At 56.1% G+C, this 20,761-nt stretch overlaps 1 protein-coding gene across 2 annotated transcripts in view; it reads right to left on the bottom strand.

The window, feature by feature from the left end:
• Positions 1-3,130: 3,130 nt before the first annotated feature.
• ZBTB16 (zinc finger and BTB domain containing 16) overlaps positions 3,131-20,761 on the bottom strand; it is a 182,776-nt gene continuing 165,145 nt past the window's right edge. For both annotated transcript variants that reach the window (XM_055129851.1, XM_055129852.1), the window contains exons 5-7: positions 14,869-15,039; positions 10,306-10,473; positions 3,131-8,159 (exon numbers count right to left, since the gene is read on the bottom strand). In XM_055129851.1, coding sequence (XP_054985826.1) covers positions 7,930-8,159; positions 10,306-10,473; positions 14,869-15,039 — 569 coding nt within the window. In that variant the 3' untranslated portion in view covers positions 3,131-7,929. The remainder of the gene's footprint in view (positions 8,160-10,305; positions 10,474-14,868; positions 15,040-20,761) is intronic.

The raw sequence follows: 20,761 nt of genomic DNA, 5'->3' as shown, positions 1-20,761 counted from the left end.
GGCGCGGCCAGAGAGCCCAGAGGGGAGGGCATTTATGGCCAATCAAGGTTTGATCTCCGTCCTCCTTTATTATCTCTAGAGAGAGCCCCGCCAGGAGTGAGTCCTGAGTGCAGAGCCAGGAGTAAGCCCTGAGCACAGCAGCACAGCAGTGTGTGTGTGTGTGTGTGTGTGTGTGTGTGTGTGTGTGTGTGTGTGTGTGTGTGTGTGTGTGTGATGGCTCAAGTGGTAGAGCACATACGGAGCCTGTGCGAGGCCCGGAGTTTGGTCCCCAGCCCCCAGGACCCACGTCCAGCGCCCCCACTGCTGAGAGTGCCGTCTGTTTGAGAATAAAGGCTGATGACTCCCTAAGGGACAGGGGTATGCCTCGACCCCACCTTGCATGCATGTGTTCCGAGTGCATCCCCACAGCGACACAAAAGAATCATTAAAAAAACACACATACACAGAAAGTAAGCAATCAGGGGGTGACAGTTCAGCTGAGGGCCACCCAAGGCCGCCTCAGTGACCAGGCCAGGGGCCGGAAGTGGGTCCTGGGAGTCCGGATGATGAGTTGGGCGGCCTGACTCACAGCGGGCCTGTGTGCAATGGGTGCAGCCTTGGGGAGCACGCAGGGGGCGGTGCTCAGCAGCTTCCGGAACCCACCTGTGGCCCAGGTACGTGCAGCACAGAGATGGGGGCCGTGGAGAGACCCGGGTGAGATCCCTGCACAGGCTGAGGGTCTCCTAAGCCTTGTTGGGGAGATTTGGTTCCTGGAGGAGCCGGGAGAGGGGGTGGGAGGATGGGGGAGGGGAACAGCGCGTGATGTGTTGTGCATTTGGAAAATCCGTGGGGCCCCACAAAACCCAGCTCTCCCAGCCTCTCTGTGGCCTGGAGGGGAGGAGTGAGGGGCCCCTTCTGAGGGTGCAGTGGCAAGCGGGCTGGAAGAAGCCTTGGGCGGGAATAGAGGTGGGCAAGCTGTGCACGCATGCACGTCTCTGTGTGCATGTGTAGGTGTGCGCACACCCCCCTCCCTCCAACCTGATGGTCTTGGGGCCACATGGAGGAGGAATTGAATGTCTGGGGGCTGCCGGCCCTGCTCCCGCCCCCAGGGGTCCCCGTGGCAGGCGCAGCGGGCCTGGAGGAGGTAGCCCAGGTCAGGGGCGGGGACAGGGGGCAGCTGGGCAGGGTGGGGCTGTGGGACCTGCCCCAGGAGGGCAGGGACGGGCAGGCCCGAGTGTTCTCAGGCCGCCAGGCCAGGGCCCCTTTCTCTCCATGAGATCATATCTGGGTCAAAGAGCATGTAAAGCAGGCAGGCCCCGGCGGCCACACAAAGCCCATTCAGCCCGGCCCCTATTCACTCACCTCCTCTCCCCCAGCCCCGCACAGCCGCGACCCTAGCACTGCGCCTAAGCCCCAGCTTTGATGTCCGAGAACAGAAAACAGCGATTAAATGTTGTTTTAAAGAGCGAGTGCTCGCTGCCCTCCCATCTGTCAAGAGAAAGCTGAGGCCGGGGGAGGGGCAGGCAGGCTGCGGGAGGAGGGGGCTGGAGGCCCCGGGAAATGAGGGGGACCAGCGGAGAGGGGGCTGGGGGCCGGGAAATGAGGGGGACCAGCGGGGAGCAGGGGACGCGTGGCAGCTCCGAGGGCACCCGTGTAGAGTGTTGGTACAGAATTGTCTCCCGAGATGAGAAAAGAGGGAGAGAAAAATGAACGTGGCCCAGAGACAGGGGCAGGAGGAGGAGGGTAAGGGGGAGACAGAGGGAAGAGGGAGGGGATAAAGGGAGGGGAGGGGAAGAGGGGCAGAAGGGAGGGGGAGAGGAGGTGAGGGAGAGGAGGGCAGGGGTGAGGGGAAGACAAAGCCAAGGGCCACGTGTGGGTCCAGGTGGTCCCCACTCTGCCTCAGGTCACAGCAGAACCCAGGAGCAGGAGGGTTGAGACCCTCTTCCCAGGGACCCCAAAATTGCTGCTCTAGAACCCTGGCATTCCCCCCACCCAGCAGTGAGAACTGCAGAGGGCAGGTGGGATGACCTGAGGGTGGGGGTGGGGGCCGGTTTTAGGGTGAAGCCCCTGCCATGCTCTGATCCATAAAAGCAGCAGCTATGGCCAGGAGCCTGGGAGGGCCGTGGGAGGGCCAAGTGCCCCCTGCAGGCTGGTGGGAATTGCTTTATGTTGCCAGGGGGCCTACCCGGACACCCCCAGTGCCCCCGCCCATCCTCAGGGGACTGTAGCACTCTAGTGGCACTGTAGTCACATTGTTCATCGATTTGCTCAAGCGGGCACCAGTGACGTCTCCATGGTGAGTCCTGTTGTTACTGTTTTTGGCATATCGAATACGCCAGGCTCTGCTGTGCAGGCGGGATACTCTCGGTGGCTTGCCAGGCTCTCTGAGAGGGACGGAGGAATCGAACCCAGGTCAGCTGTGTGCAAGGCAAATGTCCTACCCACTGTGCTTAGGGGACAGGGACTCCAAAATCGGGCGGCAGCTTCTTGCTGGAAGCTTGTGAGCAGCAGGAAGAAAGGGGAACCTTCTAGAATGAAGAACAGCCGGGTCCGGGCCGAGTCCTGGTAGATAACCCACCTGAGGAGGGTATCTCGGCCAGTGCCTGCATGTGCCAGCAGAAGCAAAGAGATCCGCCCCTGCGGGCTGGCTGGAAGGACAGAGGCTGGCTGCTGCCCACTCCCCCTCCCGCACCCCATTCCCTCTCCCACACACACACTCCGGGCCTGGAACCGGAAGGAGCCCCTGGGGTCAGGGGTGGAGAAACAAAGGGTTCCTGCCAACCCCCAGCACGGATCAAGTGACAGTGGCAGAATGGGGTCTCTTTGGTTTTGGGGGGGTTGGGTCACACCCCAAGTGCTCAGGGATCAGTGCTGGCAGAGCTCAGGACACCATATGGGCACTGGGGACTGAACCCTTGTCAACCGCACACAAGGCGAGTGTTCTACCCGCTGTCCCATCTCTCTGAAATCGAACGTTTTAACCCAAATGTCTCCAGGCGATGTGTTCAGCGGGGTCTGTAAAGAGCCCGCAGCAGGCTGAAGATGTGGCATCCATACTTTTCTTGTCCCTCGGACCTCAACCAACACCTAACCCAACCCCCAAGCATTGTTTCCTATTTTTTTTTTAAATCAAGGTGAGGGAACGCAAGAATCCAGAGACAACTGAATTAACTTTATTCTCTTCTAACTGCAGATTCAAGGTATACAACTGAACATTGCTATTTTTCTTATGAGACTTATAAATAAAAATACAAAAAATGTTCACTACAAAAAAATCTACTGTTAGTAGGATGTAAAAAATATTCTCTTTGCTATAGAAGGCACAAACTTCACTTAGTGACACATGGAGAGAGAAAAAAACCTGCAGCAGTAAATTCATTTTTTCTTTTTTTTTTTGTTTTTTTTCTTTTTTTTAAATCTTGTCAGAAACACTGAAATTACAAAGAAACGCATCAATCTACACGGAACGAAGGCAGATGCGGGAAGCTGCAACCAGGGCCCGACAGAGAAGTTCAGGTGAATCAATTCCGGAGAGAACGGGGCTGGCAAGGACCAAATGAGTACTGGGCTGGGTCAGCAGGTCGGGAGAGAGAAAGAGGGAGAGAGAGGGAGGGGGGAGAGAGAATAGAAGAGACCTACAGGAGAGAGGAGAGGAAAGGGGGAGAGATTCAGAGAGAGAGAGGAGGAGTAGGGAGGAAGAAAGAGAAAAAGAGAGAGATTTGTACAAAAAGTAACCGGTAAAATTGAAGAAACGAAATTGGGCAGCCTCCTGAAGTCAGGCTAAGAGGAGGCGCTGAGGTAGACATAAACTAGAACGTCAATCAATCAAAAACACTATTCTGTGATACAGAGCGACCGGACTGGCACTTGCGCTGTCACGACAGAAGACAAGCCACAGAAACACACATACAACGAAACAAAACGTTAAAACCCAAACCAAAAAAGGCTTAGTTTTGCTTGGTCCAGCAGGGCCGGGGGGGCCTCAGTGCTATAATTTACATACATATATATATATTTATCTTTATATATATGAGTCGATGTCATGGTGTACCACCACCACGGCTTCTTAACCTTACGAAGATCATGCATAACACTATGGGAACAATTCCTAGGACACCCCAGGAGGCCGGGACCCTGTCTGCAGGGGGTAGGAAGGGGAAGCTTTCGTGAGCCCAGATGGGTGTGGGCGGAGCCTCCCAGGTCACGCCCATCCGTGGCACCGCCCATTCCAGGCCCCGCTCACCCCAGCTGGCCACTTTGTCTCTGGCATCTGGAGCGAGGAACAGGGGTGCCCTCTCTCTCCTCCACCTCTGTCCCACACCCGCTGGCCCTGCTTCCTCTCCTGTGGGGCATGCAGAAAACTGCCACCACCAGGCCCCCAGCCTTGCCCACCGCTGTCCCCTCGCTTGGTCAGCAGATGGGCAGTGTGGCAGGCTCCGGAGTCCGCCTACCAGACCCGCAGCCTCCTCCCGGGGACCGCACACGTGTGACACATTGCAAATTTGTGGCTTGCTTTTTTTTTTTTTTTTTTTACTTTTGCTTTTTTTTTTTTCTTCTTTTCTTTTGAAACATGGAAAAACGGTTCAGGCACAGATTCAACAAGCCGGCGTTGCATCCCTGGATTGTACTGAATCACTGGGTCCCCCAGCCTCCCACCCCCCCACCCCTACCCCCTGCAGCCCGAATCTACCTTCCCCGTTTTCGCAGCCTCCTCCGAAGCAGCCCACAGCAGCAATGATATTTACTATTTTATATCTCTCTTGCTATGTATAATCTCTCTATATATTTGTCTATCCTATATACACATAGGATTTGAACGCCTGGAAGGAGCGAGGGGTGGGACTGGGGAGGGACACATGAAGTGGGGAGGGGGGTACATGTGGCCGCAAGCGTAGAGGGGCACACACTTCAGTAGGAGCTGAGCACAGGAAAGGGAGTCCCCGACTTGGACCTGAGCCCGCTGAGGAGCTGCGGTGATTCGGGGAAGGGAGGAAGGAGCAAGTGGGGTGTCAGCAGCTAAGGCAGCAGGGGCAAGTAAGTGCAAAGACTCAGCTCTCACTGGGGATAGAGACCCCCTCCACCCTCCTGTGTCCCCAGCCCCATCCCTACCGGACACATGGGAAGCTTCCTGTGACTCCTGTCCCTCACCTGGGCCCTCACCTTTTGTCCTGGTGAGAAGGCAGCCAGGAAAGAGGCAGGGAGGGCTCCCCGGGGGTGTCTGGGGAGGGGGCCCACATCTCCCAGCTTCCCTCCCGACGCACCCCAGTTTCCCCCAGGACCCCACTGGGCCCTGGGGTGTGGGGGGCAGGCAGAGGGGGACCTCCTGCTATCCAATGCCGCCCTCCCTAGAATGCCCACACCGCGTGATTGGACACACAAGCACACATGAACAGCACACACATGCGCACACACACATGTTTGAAGGGAAGTATGATCACCAGTGATAGTGCAGGGGGGGGGTTGTGGGTTTTTTTTTGTCTTTTTTTTTCTCCTATTCACATCACAGAAGGAAAGAGCACAGTCCTGTCGAACTGACAAAGGAACCAACACATATTACAAAAATATTACAATTTGTAAATATTAGCTCAACCCTCTCAACTTTTGTGAATGGGGAGGCAGGGGGAGGGGGCTAGGCGGGGCCCTCTCTCGCCTCACCTCTGTCCCACGCCCGCTGGCCCTGCTCGGGAATAGTTGGATTTTGGATTTGTGTTTCCTTCCCCCCCAAGAGTCGAGTGACAGATCGCTGTTCAGAGGGTGGTTTCTGGGATTTGGGGGACCTCCTGAGGACCGGCCAGGCCCTCTCTTCTTCCCGGACCGGGGAGGAAGCAATAGTGCACAATGATTTCCTACAGGAACCCTCCCCGCTTTCACGCACAAAAACCCAACAACTGCTCTAGCCAACGTAGTTCAAGTTTAACCGATTTTTTTTTCCTTTCCGAAACACTTGTCATTATTAGAGCTGCAAAAACAGCATTCCTCCCCACCCCAATAGCCACACTGTCCCCTCAACTCAAGTCCCCGCATCACACAATTTTTAAGGCCTTCAGATGTGGTGTTGGTGTTGGGGGGGGGTAGACTGGGAGGGGGCGGGCAGGAGGGCTGGGGCGGGGGGGGGAGGTTCAGGGAACCCCATTGTCCGACACCCCACAACTGCTTCCCTCTACCACTTTCTAAAACCTAAGATACAGAGCCGCAGCCAGCCTCGGCAGCCAGGAAGGGGAAAGAAAATACGCAAGCAGCTCTCGTGACAAAGCAAGAAGGCCGTCCCGAAGCCAACGTAAATACTGCAGACAGGCTTTCCAAACTCAGGGGGCATGAGGGGGGGGAACGCAGAGCAGCCAGTGGGAGGCCAGAAGGGAACCAAAGAACAACCGGACAAACATAAGAGGTAGCTTTTAGAAAAACAACACCCCCCTCCCCCCGAAAAAAACAATGCAACACAACCGAGGCTGGTGCACCCCCACACCAGCCAGGAAGAGACCGATTTTGGCAACAGTAATACACGCAGAGTGGGGTGACATGTTGCAAGGGCCTGAGGCCGCCCGGCCCCCGGGAGCCCCCCAAATTGCGGGTAAGTGCACTGGTAAAGACAGCAGCCGCAGGCGGAGCCAAGAGGGGCTCCAGACTCGGGCGCTGCCCCCCAACCCTCCCCTTCTGCCCCCCAGGCCCCTCACCCCCACGTCCTGAGTTCTTCGCTTTGCACTGCTCCTTCTGGCTGGAGGGCGGCCGGCCGCCAGGGTGGCCGAGACTGGGTCAGCTGAAGTGGATTCACCCACCTCTTCACTTACACCCCGAAACAGAAAAACTCCCTTCCCGCATCCCTCCAACCCCAACCAAAAAAGGGAGATGCGGGGGTTAAGAAAGCTCATGAGGTCACAAAAACTGAGGTAATTCAAGTACAATGTGCTAAAGGGGTGGGGGGGGGGACACAGAAAAAGAAGAAAACATAATACAAGGCCAAAACCCTCCTCTTCCTCCTCCCCTCCTCCTCCTCCTCCTTCCTGGGGGCCAGGGGCCTGCTAGCCAGGAGAACCACACTCGCCCCTGATCCTGGGCCTTGTCTGCACTGAACCCCCAGCCCCTCCACCCCCAGCCACACTGCAGGTGCAAAGACAGGACCCCTCTTTTCCTTCCTTGCTTCTTCCTCTCCCAGGACGGAAGGCTGCAGGGACCCGGTGGCTGTGGGGGAACAGTCCCTACCCCCTCATTCTGCCTCTCCTTTCTGGAAGCCAAAGCAGCTCAGTAGCAATGCGCTTGTGATGGGAGAGAGGGTGTGACCAAGCTGGGCGTCCCCCCATTCTACGATGCCTCAGTAAGGGGGGCGGGGGGCCCAGTGGGCAACTGGAGGAGGAAGAGGCTAGGTACCCCGGGGTGCATACACACACCCCAAGCTTCTGCCAGAAAACTAGAGCTGCTGTTCTGAGTTGAGTCCTCGTTCCCCTCTCCAGCCCGCCCCTCCCACTGCCTGTCAATCCCATCTCTGGGGCCGGGGGGGGGGGGGTGTTAGTGAGCAAGGAAACAGCAGATTGTCGGGGTTTAACCAGGCACCCCTCCCTCCCGCCCTCTTTCCTGGACACCGCAGGACAGGGAGGCAGACAACACACCCTCTCTGAGCTGAACCCCCGACCCCACCTCACCCCTGGGAACTCTGGGCCAGCCTCTAGCCCGGACAGTTGGGGGCAGGGGATGAAGGGCCCCCAGGAACGGGTGCAGCGGCATGGGGGGGTGTCACCTGGAGCCTCAGAGAGAAGCCGAGGGGGACCCGACACGTTCCTCTCTGGAAGCTTTTTTTTTTTCCTATTTTTTTCCTTTTTTTTTTCTTTTTATTTTTCCTTGGTTTGGCACAGTCCTCCCTGGACTGCTGCCCTCTCCCTCTCTTTCTCTCTCTCTTTCTCTCTCTCTCTCTCTCTCTCTCTCCCGCTCGCTCTCGCCCTGGCGCCGGGGCCGGCCTCACACGTAGCACAGGTACAGGTAAGTCTTCTCTATCCTCCAGTCGGGCGGGATCTCCTCGGGCTTGTGCGCCTTCATGTGCTTCTGCATGGACGACAGGCTGGGGCAGTACTCGGTGCAGATGGTGCACTGGTAGGGGGACGCGCCGTTGTGCGTGCGCAGGTGCTTGATCATGGCCGAGTAGTCCCGGGAACGCTGGTGGCAGAGTTTGCACTCGAACGGCTTCTCTCCTGTGGGGACACGGGACAGGGCCATGTGGGTCCTTTGGGCCGTGGGTCTGCCTGCAGAACCTTCCCCGGGGATAGTACTGTGTACTGTGGGGGAGGTCTCACCTCGCACAGCCAGCTTCCAGCCCCTCTACCTCAGTGCCGCAAAGTATTCCCCTGAGCCCCGCCAGGAGTGATCCCTGAGCACTGCTGGGGGTGTGTGTGGGGGGAAGGGGAACTCCCTCCAAAAAAATATAATAAAATAGAACAAAACCTTGACCGGTCAGGCTGCTGGTATTCGCCGAGGGTTCTGAGCACCCCGGGTGGAAACTGGATTTCACGGAAAGGACCTAAAACCACCCCCCGTGGCTGGTGACTACGGCTGTATCCGGCTGTCGAGCCCTGGCCTTGGCTTGGATTCTCCCCGGGGTCACGCACTGCCCTCTGTGGGAAGGGATGGAGCTGGAGGGAAGGCTCCTGGGGGGGTTGGGGAACCCCCAGAGTCACAGCTTCTTCCCCAGACTGTGGTGGAGCCCCTCCAGGGTGACAGCCGGTGGGGGGAAGCCAGGGGATGTCACCCTCAGCGCACTGTGTGGGGCTGTCTGTGCCCCTAAGGCTCCGGGGGCGGCCCTGGACCCTGTCTTCCTTCCCTCAGGATGTCAGCGCCGGGGCAGGGACGGAGAAGTGGCCGGGCCTGGCTGCTCCCCATCTCCCGTCTGTGGAGTCCCTTGGAGCTGAGCAGGGGATGTGAGGGGACCTTGTTCCAATACAGTAATTAACTGGCCGGCCGCCTCGCTATCAATACTCTCCGTGCAGAGGCCCCAGCAAATAATGAAGTAATGAACAGCCAAAGTGATCTAACCATCGACCGGCTATTTACAATCGTCACTGCCAATGCATTTAATGATCCGCCGGCCAGGTCACAGCCCTGACAAGGGCCTCAGGAAGCCCCAGGGCTCCGGGACATCCTCCAGGTCACTCGAGCTGTCAGCCACGAGCACCCTTAGCCTCGCCAAGGGCCCACAAGTTGGAGACAAAAAAAGAGCTATTCCCCTCCCCCACACAAGGGTGCCCCTCCCTGTCCACGGAACCCCTTCTCTCCTTCCGCCTCTAGAGGACAGTGCTGGCGCCCTGTGCCCACAGGAAGCCCCTGGTGTGCCTGGCCCCCACCCTGCCCAGCCAGCAGAGCGCTGGGGTCCCTTTTCTGTTGGTCACTTTGATCAGTGGCTTTCCCGGAGCCCCCGCTTGGTGGCACCTGTCCTGGCTCCACGTGTCCACCCCATCATTCTGGTTTTAAGCCCCGAGATGACGCTGCTGAACTCGGAGCTGCAGCTAGAGGGCCGGGGAAGCTTCACACACGGGGGGAGGTCAGCAGCTCTGGCCGTCCACGGCCCTCCACGCTGGAGACCCAGGCCTGGGGCCACAGCTAATTCAGGATTCCCAAATCCCCGTGCCCCAGGGCCAAGAGCAGCTCACATTCCCTTCACGTGAACAAGCACGTGCAGCCTCTTGGGAATGGGAGGGGACTGCACCATAGAGGGGTTGCCGTCCGGGCACCTGCACTCTCGGTTTGGGGATCAAAGCCCACCTAGAACCTTACAGCTTCCCTCCCCCGCACGGGACCTAAGCCCACACTCCCGACTCCTCCGTCTCTCCCTCCCTCCCTCCAACCCTCATCTTCAGGACTTAACTCTGATTCAAGATTCCCAAATACTTATCCCTGTGCTCCCCCTCTGGGGGGGCCTGGCAGGGTCTGGGCTCAGGGCAAGTCCACCTTGGCCATGCCGGTGGGTGGTTGCTGTTGGGCCTCTGGTTTGAATCCCTTGTGTGTGTGTGGGGGGGGGGGGGGGCTGTGCAGGCAGGGAGGGGAGGCTATACTGAGCTTCTTCCTGCTTCTTGGTTCACTCCTAGCAGGGCTCAGGAAACCCTATGAGGTGGCGAGGCAGCTCCCACTGGGTGGGCCACACGAGGACCCCTGTATGATCTGTATCTGAACCCCTGCCTTCTCTCTCCAGCCCCACTAATCCTTAGCAAACTTGGTTCTACTCGAGGACCACCCTCGCCCGGAAACTAGGCTGCCCAACCCCCCCCAGTTTGCCCCTCCAACCCCCGACCACTGTGTCCCGGCTGGGTGCCCTCCCTCACCCACCCGCCCGCCTGCCCGCCCTACCTGTGTGCACCCGGTAGTGCGTCTCCAGCTGGTGCTTGAGGCTGAACTTCTTGCCGCAGCCATTACACTCGTAGGGCTTCTCCCCGGTGTGGATGCGCTTATGACTCTTGAGGGTGCTCTCGTCTCGGAAACAGCTGCCACAGAACTCACACTCGTACGGGTGGTCACCTGCGGGGCGAGGGGGCTGGGTCAGCGGCACAGGGAGCACGGGGTGGGGGGCACACGCCTAACTTCATCACCCTCGCCTCCCCCAAATAACACAAACGGGGACCACACGTGTCTGCACCTGGAGTCCATCTCGCACTGTGGCCTGGGGGTCACCCCCCGGCTCACCAATACCCAACACCCAGAAGCTGGTCCCCACACAGGGAGAGTAGGCCGGGAGGACACTGAGACCTCCACCGTTCCACAGGCCACTCCTCCTTGATCCTACCCGGTGACCCTTCCAACTTGGGGAACGATGAGAATAATGTCCCCCAAATCCCTTCTGCTCCTTCTCCCATTCCACAGTTCCCCCTGGCCGTTCTCTCGGTACGATTTCATCTTCACTCCCCGATGCAACCCCCAGTTCAGAAGCGTCTCTCCAGTGAGTCACGCTTCCTTCTCTGCCCCACCCTCTCCCCCGCAAAACTGCAGGGACCCCAGCTCGACTTCTCCGGTAGCCGCAGCGCCAGATCGGCTCTGAGGACACCTCTGAGTGGACTCCGTGGAAGCCGGCGCACATCTGCTGCAACATCCCCCCGAAAAACATATTTCTGTGCTCAACTTACAGAGGAGGACAAGGGCTTGAGCACCTTAGTATGGTTTCAAGACAGAGAGGAGGCAGCTGGGGACTCTGTTTCTGGTTCCGGAGTCTGGACACTTAGCAGTTTGCTCAGTGACAGTTGCCCAGCTCGTGTACTGGCAGCACCAGACAAGGGTGGCCGGACCTGAAGCCACCCCATGGCAGAGAGGGAGGCCCGGGGCAGCCGCAGAAGTCGGGGAACTGGCGAGTGTGTGAAGCCTTGGAGAGCTAGAGCAGGTGAAGACAGGATGAAGGCCTGGCCTGGGGTGTCCCTCCCACCTTTTCTATACACGCCGTGATGTCCCCAGGAAAAAGAGTGTGTGTGTGTCGGGGTGGGTGGGGAGGGGGGGCGGCGCTTGTGCCCACCTGGCACACTGTACCCCAGGTGGAGGTTTGGGGCCTGAAAGGTGAGGACTCCAGCTCTTTATTTATTACGGGAGCGAAGGCACAGACAATAAAGATAGATTGATCACCCCCAGACTTTGTTCATGAATATTTAAATATCGCTGATTCGTCTTGTCACTGTAATTACAATTTCTCTGGGCTGCGTCTCCAACAACCACAGTTTATGGTAAAGAATGGCCCACTGTATTTCACCCGTCCCTCTGCAGATGTGCGGGGCTGCCAACCGTGTAATGTCCCCTGCATTTCATACATTTTCTTCAGCTGCTGAAGGTTTAAGTCATCCACAATGACCTACGTTTTTTCATTATCCCCATGTCAAACTGCGCTCGTGCCTGGGCATAAATTGTCCTTCTCGTTATAGACTCGCATGTCTGTGCCTTCACTTCCTCTTTAAAATGATATTTTACTCTCTCCCCTCTTGCTTGCTCTCTCTCCCTCTTTCTCTCTCTCTCTCTCTCTCTCCCCCCCTCCTCGGGCCGCCAAAGCCTCCCCCACTCTCGAAAAGCAAAGCTGGCCCCTGGGCCCACATAAATTCTCTTTTGCTTCGGAGGCCTCGGGAGGGTTTTTAAGGCTCTGCGGGGAGCGGATGGTGGGGCCTGCTCCTGGCTGGCCCTCTCTGCGGTGGAAGAAGCCCTGAGGGCACTGAGAGCTGGGTGGGCGAGCAGGTGGGCGATTGCCAGAGGGGAGGAGGATGGAGGAAGCGTCCTGAACCTCGCCAGCCCTCCGCAGCCATCTCCTCCCGGGAACCTTCCAGCTCGGTCAGTCTGATAAGCACAAATACGGGGTGAGCAGCATCCCCCCCCCAAGGCGGCCTGGCCCCCTCCATCACTGGCTTGGGGCAGACTGCCCAGTCTAGCCCCAGCTGAGAGCCTGGGCCTGCCCCTCTCTGCGTTTCGGTGTCTGCCCGGCACAGCCCCTGCTCACCGCCACCACCCCCCCCCCACCCAAATCAGCAACGATTACGACTTTAATCAAGGATTCAGTATCCTCATTAAGATATAAATAAATAAATAAGCAAGGGCCACGTGAGACTTCAGCCAGAGCCGGTAATTAAAATGTACATAGGCCTGGCCCGGGGGGTGGGGGAGAGCTGCTGTGTGTGCCTTGTCGCTCCCGAGGGGGGACCCTAAGAAGTGGTTTTTGTTTTTGTTTTTGTGTGCTTTTTTTTTTTAAAGGCAGGTTCAGTCAGAGAGGTTTGTTTGATCCCATTTTTATGAATTTAATTATGAAGTGGATCACATGTTAAATGAGTTTAAATGGGGGACCTCCAGAGTGAGCCCCAGGAAAGGACTTTTTTTAAAAAAAGAAAAACAGGAAAAAAAGGAAAAAGAGGGGCCGGTGACAGCACGGCAGGTAGGGCATTTGCCTTGCATGCAGCCGACCCAGGTTCGATCCCCGGCATCCCATCTGGTACCCCCAAGTACTGCCAGGAGTGATTCCTGAGTGCAAAGCCAGGAGTAACCAACCCCTGTGCATCGCCGGGTGTGACCCAAAAAGAAAAATAAAAGCCAAGAAATGCACCTACATACACACACATGCAGGCACACAGACACATGTGCCTGCATGTTCATGGCCTGCACACGTGTGCACGCCTGCACACACACTGATTTGAGAGGCCGGCGAGCACCTGGTCCCTAATCTGAGCCCTTCGAGTTAATTGTGTCCGTGCGGCCATAACGTACACAAGACTGGCTGCAGAATGCAAAATCCAATTTGTGGTATGTTGATTAACTCTGTAGCCTCTTTAATGAGCCTGACGTTAAGTGCAGGACAAACGAGACTAATTAGAGCCCCCTCCGGCCTGCCCAGCGCCCCTGTGACCCTCCCCACGGGCTGTCCTTACCTGGGGGCATCCCTGGCACGGGTTGAGCCCAGCATGGTCCTCCTCACCCCAGCCCCATCCGGGAGGGCTGCGAGGGCCCCTCCCTCCAGCACAGCTGAGAGTTTATTCTATGATGAGCCACGTGAATCAGAGATCCATCAATGCCAACAGCACGGCTGGACTAACCTACCAAACACAGCTGCCGACACTAAACACCCAGCCACGGCAGCAAATGGGCCAAGAACAACGGCATATTAATGAGGCATTGTGCGGGGGGTGTGCCCAGCCTGCATGGGGCTTGTGTGCATGGGCCTCATGGTCGGGGGGATGGTACGGGGAGGGGGAATGAATGGGCATCTGCGTGGGTGCAAAAGTACACCCACACGGTGCTTCCGAGAGATGCAGGGGGGTGTTTCCCCCCACTCCAACGTGGAGGGGTCTGCCCCTCCCCCACGGACCCCAGCCACGACTGATCCAGGGCACCTGCCATTTGGATCATCTGAGCGTTCAGAAGGTTGGATGGGGGGGGAGTCAGTAGCACTGGGGTCATTCTAATGACAGTGGGGGCCAGGTGACTGGGTCCAGCACCTAAAAGGCGATGAGACTGGCGGGAAGGGAGGGACTGAGGCTGCTCCACCAGTCTGGAGGCTGCGCTGCCGAGAAGCCCCCCTCAGCAGCCCTCTCTCCTTAGCCCTTCCCCTAGCCCAGCAGGTTTGCAGCTGAGCCCAGCGCTGAGAGTCAGGGACACAGACGGGACCACTCAGTCCAGCAGCAAACGCCGCTTTCCAGCCTCTTGCTGGAGACACTCGCAGACCCGCTGCTACGGACCTGGGACAGCTGCCCCCTGGCCCTGCTACCCCACCCTGCCAAAGCCAGAGCACACAGCCATGCAGACTCACAAGGGGAGCACGGACAGGCCATGAAGACCCCATTTGGTCTCAGAGGCAGGAGAAAATCTTCCAGTCCCTTCTAGGGATCAGGGCTGCTCAGAAACCCAGAGGCTTGGGGCAGGGACTGGTCAGTCCCTGGGTACCTGGCCCAGTGCCGTTGGTTCATCTGGAACAGACTCGGGGCTCCACCGGCTCCCTCGTCTAAATGCCCCTCCCACACACACACACACACTGGCTCCTTCTATCAATGCCAAGGAGAGGAATTTGCTTCTGCTAGTGTGACGCAAGCAGGGTTGCTTCTTCCACATCCCTTTAATGGCCTGGGGCTGGGTTCAGCCCCCACAGCCGACCCCAAGAGGGGCAGCATGTATGGCAGAGAGCTGCACCACACAGGTGAGTTCTCCAGACGCACCTGGATGCCGCCTGCCACGGAATCCCTTGGGAGAACTCTGACTCCGGACCCACCAATCCACATGCCTCAGGTACAACCACCTGCATTTCACACCCGCCCACTCCGTCCAAAGATGCTGTGAATCCAGGGTCCAAGGGTCCAAAAGGCGGGATCCACAGACCCAGCCACAGTCACGTGCACTGTGGGACACCCCTTGCCCCCCCGCCCCGTTGGACCCAGACACCCCTGCCCCGATGCCCCCGCCACCTACCTGTGTGTGAGCGCAGGTGGCGCTTGAGGGCCGTGTGGCTGGGGAAGGTGCGGTTACACTCGCTGCAGATGTAGCTGCGCACGCCCGCGTGGACCTCCATGTGCTGCTGGAGCGCGCTCTGCGCTTGGAAGCGTTTCCCACACAGCAGACAGAAGACGGCCATGTCCGTGCCTGTGGGCGACAGGGCGTCAGAGCCTCAGAACAGCCCGCACCCAGCCTGGAGGCGGCACCAGCTCCGCCAGAGACCACCTGATCTCCCGCCTGCCCCTCAGAACCTAAAGTGGGGAGAGACTCTGGTCATCAGGTCACTGCAGTGGACACAGGCCTGCAGTCACATGAGTCACATCCCAGGAGGGGAAAGGACACTGGTAGAGTCCAGGTATGGGGGGGCAGGAGGTGGGGCATCAGGGTGGTCCCTGGGAGGAACCCCAGTGATGGTGACAGCCAGGGCCAGCTGGGGTTCAAATGTCCTTTAGGAACACAATTTCCCCCAAGTGGACCCTCGCCTCTGCCCCAAATTAGGAGAAACAAGGTTAGGGGCAGAAATGTATCCCAAGTTCCTTACACGAGTGGTTTTCAACTTTTTTTTTTTTTTAATGCCTGGAGAAAGCAGGAGAAAACCTTCACAGGTCGCAAAGAAACAGTACAAAATGTGATCCTAAGAATGTGTGTACGCGGCACTGCTATATGCAAGTGTATGTTTATTACAGCACTATTCACAATAGTCAGATCTGGAAACAACCGGAGTACCCAGAAACAGACAACTGGTTAAAGAAACTATGGTACTTCTACACAATGGAATACTATGCAGCTGTTAAGAAAAATAAAGTATGCAATTCACTTATAAATGGATGGATATGGAGAATTTCATGCTGAGTGAAATGAATCAGAAGGAATTGGGTAGACATAGAATTATTGCACTCATCTGTGGGATAGGAAAAAAAACATAATATGAGTTTAATTCCCAGGGACAGTAGAAACAAGGCCAGGAGGATTGGTCCATGGTTGGAGGCTGCCTCAAGTGTTGGGGGAGAGAGCAACTGGGGTAGAGAAGGAACCACTATGACAAAGCTAGTTGGAAGTGATCACTCTGGATAAAAACTGCATGCTGAATATAGGTAAAGGAATAAACATACTAACCCTTCAATATCTGTATTGCAAACCATAATGCCCCAAAGGAGATGCTGGAGAGACAGCACAGTGGAAAGGGCGCTCGCCCCGCGTGTGACCAAACTGGGTTCAATCCCCAGCACTTTAGCGGGTCCTCTGAGTCCTGACGGGAGTGATCCCTGAGTATTGAGTTAGGAGTAAGTCCTGAGCACTACCAGGTGTGGTCTAGAAAACAACAACACATCACATTTGGGGACCAGAGAGATAATACAGGGCTAAGGCACTTGCCTTGTATGTGAGTGACCCTAGTTCAATCTCTGGCATTTTATATGATTCTCTGAATATAAAACTAGACCTCAATTGGTGGACAAAAAAAATCACCATATATTTTATTTTAATTAATTTTTAAAAATTGAATCAGTGATAAACACATTTACAAAGCTGTTCATGATTGAATTTCAGTCATATAATGTTCCAACACCTATTCCTTCACCAATGTACTTTCCCCACCATCAATGGTCCCCATTCCCTGTCCCCTGCCACTCCCCCACATCTTTTAAAGGAAGTAGAGTGATTAGGATGTGCACCCTGCACGCACCCGACCTGGGTTCTCCCCCTGACCTCCAAGCACATGTGTGTCCCCCCCCCTTTACTGCAATGGCCTGGGTTATACTCAGCAGCATCGTGCCACTGGGCCCTTATCTGACCTGCAGGTGGGGCCTACTAAGTGCTCAGGAGACCCCAAAATAAGCCAAACAAAAACCTCTTTTAAGGACCCCTATAATACTCATCAGGAACAATAGATATCCCAGTGGGGAGGGCGTTTACTTTGCAAGCAACTGATTCAGATTCCATCCCTGGCATCCCATATGGTCCCCCAAGCACTGCCAAGAGTAATTCCTGAATTCAGAGCCTGGAGTAACCCCTGAGCATTGCCAGGTGTGACCCCAAAACCAAAAAAATTTAAAAAATTGAAATAACACACATAAAATATGACTTAACTTTTAAAATTTTTTTCTTTTTTTTTGCTTTTTGGGTCATACCAGTGATGCTCAGGGGTTACTCCTAACTCTGCACTCAGAAATTACTCTGGCAGTGCTCTCCTTTTCAGGCTGCAACATGATTGGGTAGCTCGTTTTTCAGTCTGCCACCTGATTGGGCATCCCTTTTCAGGCTGCTACCTAATTGGGCATCCCTTTACAATCTGCCACCTGATTGGGTATCTCCTTTTCAGGCTGCCACCTGATTGGGTAGCTCCTTTTCAGGCTGCCACCTGATTGGGTAGCTTCTTTTCAGGCTGCCACCTGATTGGGTAGCTCCTTTTCAGGCTGCCACCTGATTGGGTAGCTTCTTTTCAGGCTGCCACCTGATTGGGTAGCTCCTTTTCAGGCTGCTATGATTGAGTATCTCCACTGTGCCTCACCCTAGGATGCCACAGAGACAGGCATCTGTTGAGCAGGTTATGAACCCCCATTCAATACTGCTCTGCAGTGGGGCCTCTTGGCATGGCCACTCAAGAAAGTGTCTCAAACCCCATCTGCCACTTAACTGCCAAGACTCAGTCTCTCTGGGAGCCCTGGAGCAGCCCCCATGCCCTGCCCAGCACCAGAGAGACACCATCAGTCCAATGTCCACAGCACCCATAGGCTCCTGGGCATCTGTGCCCAGGGTCAGGGTTGCCTGCTCAGAGGGTGCCTGGGTGACAGTCCCTGTGGGTGAGGCCCAGAGGGTCTCTATGGGCAGGTCCCACCCTGAGCCCCTAAGGAAAGTAAACCAACCCAGAAATCTAGCTGCCCTTGGTCTCCCAGGGACTTCTGGAGCTGTTCCACTGTCCACCCAAGGCCTCAGGATGCTGAACCCCAGTCTCCAGAGTAGTCTGAGCATTAGTGACAGAGATGGGGGTGCTGTGCCCAGGCTGAGAAGTAGGGTCCCAGACAGGGTGGGGGACACCCACATTGATGAACAAGCAGAAGCTTGGACAAGGCAGCTCTAGGAAGCCATGAAGATTCTGGAGTTTCTGTTTGCGGGGAGTCTGAGCAATGGGGTCTCAGGGTCACCCTGGCAATACCGACCTAATGGTTCAGTGCTCTGGTCAGGTCTGAAGGGCTGTTTGAAGGGTGAGGATAGGGGCTACTGGGGTCACCCCGCAGAGCTAGGGGGTGCTGGGAACTCAACCCAGGGCTTCACACAGCAGAGCGGACACCCCAGCCTTCCAAGGTACCTCACGGCCAATTCTCACTGCAGATCTGGATCAGACTTTGAGAGAGGGAGAGTGTGAAGGGCCGAGCAGAGGAAGGGGAAGGGGTCCAAGAGCTGAGCTGAATAGATGTGACCAGGGCAGGGACTGGTGTTGGATGCCATTCTATAAGCAACAGGGTGCAAAGGAAGCACAGGGAGGGGGGCCCAGCAGGGTGCCATTCATAGGACCCCAAGGTACTAGGGGCAGAGCTGCTGACTCTGGGGCTGTCACTGGTGGAGGCGGGGGTCCGGGTAGTGAGGCAGAAGGAGGGCAGAGACAGGCACCAGGAAGAGACAGGGCTGCGAGGAGAAAGCCGGGCACTGAGATCCTGATGGCACCCCTGCATCTCAGCAATGGCATCAAACTTGTACCACTGACCCCTGAAAAGGCTTCAGTGTCCCTTTTTGTGGTCCCTCCCCTCACCCCTCCAGCTCTGGTCCCTCCCCAAAGGCCAGCACTGATGGAAAGTCAGAAAAACACAGCATCCTCCACCTCCCGTCCCAAACCCTTCTGTCTGGAGAGTCATGGCAGAGAGGATGGAAAACATTTTTTTTCTCTTAAAAAAATGGGAAGGATGCGGGTGGGGGAAGAAGTGGGGAGACCCGAGAGACACTATTGGCGCGTGCAAGTGAGAAATCCAGGGACGAGCTGTGAGTTATTAAACAATTTGCCGTCGCTTCTGCCTAGCTGATCGGCCGCATGTATGATGAGTCAGGGCAGATTCTATTACACGGGGAGATTAAGCAAATAAATGCTAGCTTTTGGAAACACATTAGAATGTGGGGCTATGGAAATAAAATTATCTAGAAAATTGTATTAGCAATTCATTAGCTGCAGCTAAATGTGTGGTGCCCGCCCCCCTCCCCTCATTAAAGCATGCTCCTTTCAGTGGAAGCCCCCCCAGATACACTCACAGCTTCTCCCTCTGCTGCGGAGAAGAAACTCATGGGGTACATGAGTGGGGAGAAGAGAACAAGCTCCCCCCCAAAGGTTGCAGCAGACTCTCAGAAATCATAAGAACCCCGTGGCCACAAAGCAGACCATAAGAGGTCCAGCATAGTCCCTTGCTTGCCTTGTGACTTTGGGCAAATCACTGAACCTGTCCCAGTCTGGGTGTTCCACCAGGGCCCCAGTGCTGGCGGATGCTGGAAGCATCCTGAGAGACCCATGGAAGTGGCAGCAGAGCCAGCCCTAAAGGCCACCTGGTCTGAGTGAGGACATCATGCCTCTTCCTCTGGACAGACGCAAGTCCCGACTGAGTGCAAGCTCTGGCGACCCAGGAGCTCAGCCTCCATGTCCCCCTGATGCTGCGCACCCTCACGCCGTGAGGCTAGGTCTTCTTAGCAGGCATCTCCGTCGCCTCTAGGACTCGGGCCACAGACACTGCCTGCCCCGGAGTTGCTATCTCCTGGCCCTACAAAACTTCTACCACGTTGATTTGGATCTTCCATGCTGCTCACTCAAAGCTGAAGGCCTCCCCAGCAGGCCTCTTCTCGTGGTCCCTCAGTATCCAATACAAAGCACGGGGCCCACACAGGATAAGTTGCAGGGAGCACATGTAACTCATAAGGCACTCCTGAGATGGGGCGGGGGGTGGGGTGCGGAGAGGACAGCCTGGACAAGAAGCAGCTGAGAGCTGAGGAGGGTTCAGACCCACCAGGTCAGCGCGGCCAGCTCCCAGCAAGACCCCACTGCACTGCGTGGTGGACCTTGTCCTGTCTGTCCAGTGGGCTGGCTGGCTGCAGCCCATCGGTTCTGGTTCCCCTGTGTGAGCTCTGTTACTCAGAAGCAAAACTCCAGGATTTGTTTGACCCCATTGTGCCAGGAAACAACCAGAAGACCCCCGTTCCGGCCCAGGGGTTCACTCCTTCCCAACCTGATGACCCCAGGCCAGGGGGCTGCTAAACTGGGTCTGAGTTTCTCATCCAACAAAGAATATGACCAGCTCCTGTGTCTCTCCCAGGCCCGACTTCACAGGGCTGTTCGGAGCAGCTGACAAAGGCTTCAGAGTCAGTTCTACAACTCTAGTTTCCTATCAACCTGTGTATCTCAACAGAAATCAGATCCACAGATGATCTCTGGCACCAGGAAATACATTTCCAGGTCAGAGAACAGCATTTGGGGGGAGGGAGAGAGAGACAGACAAACAGACAAAGAAGGATAGAGACAGAGAGATAGAGATAAGAGTGCAAAGGGCCTAGAATACAACATGTTCCTCCACCAAAAGAAGAGTTTGCCCTGAGCTTTTCTAAGAACAGAGGGGACTATCCTCAGGCTAGATGCCAAAGGTCCTTGCCTGAAAGGAATTTGACCTAGAAGATAGGTATGTCGGAAAGTTGGAGGGAAGAACTGGCTTTAATGCATCAAAGAACAGAACCATCAGTGCTGGAGGCAATGTGGGGAGAAAAGAACCCTCATGCACGCTTCGTGGGAATGTCTTTTGGTTCGGCCTCTATGGAACACAGTAAGGAGAGTTCTCCAATGAATGGAGCTTCCATATGACTTAGCAATTCTACTTCTTGGCATTTACCCAGGAGCCCCCAG

The sequence above is a fragment of the Sorex araneus genome, chromosome 3 (assembly GCF_027595985.1).
Source record: "Sorex araneus isolate mSorAra2 chromosome 3, mSorAra2.pri, whole genome shotgun sequence".
Lineage (NCBI taxonomy): Eukaryota > Metazoa > Chordata > Mammalia > Eulipotyphla > Soricidae > Sorex > Sorex araneus.
The sequence above is the reverse complement of the archived record's forward strand: the minus strand, read 5'-3'. Positions and strand labels throughout refer to the sequence as shown.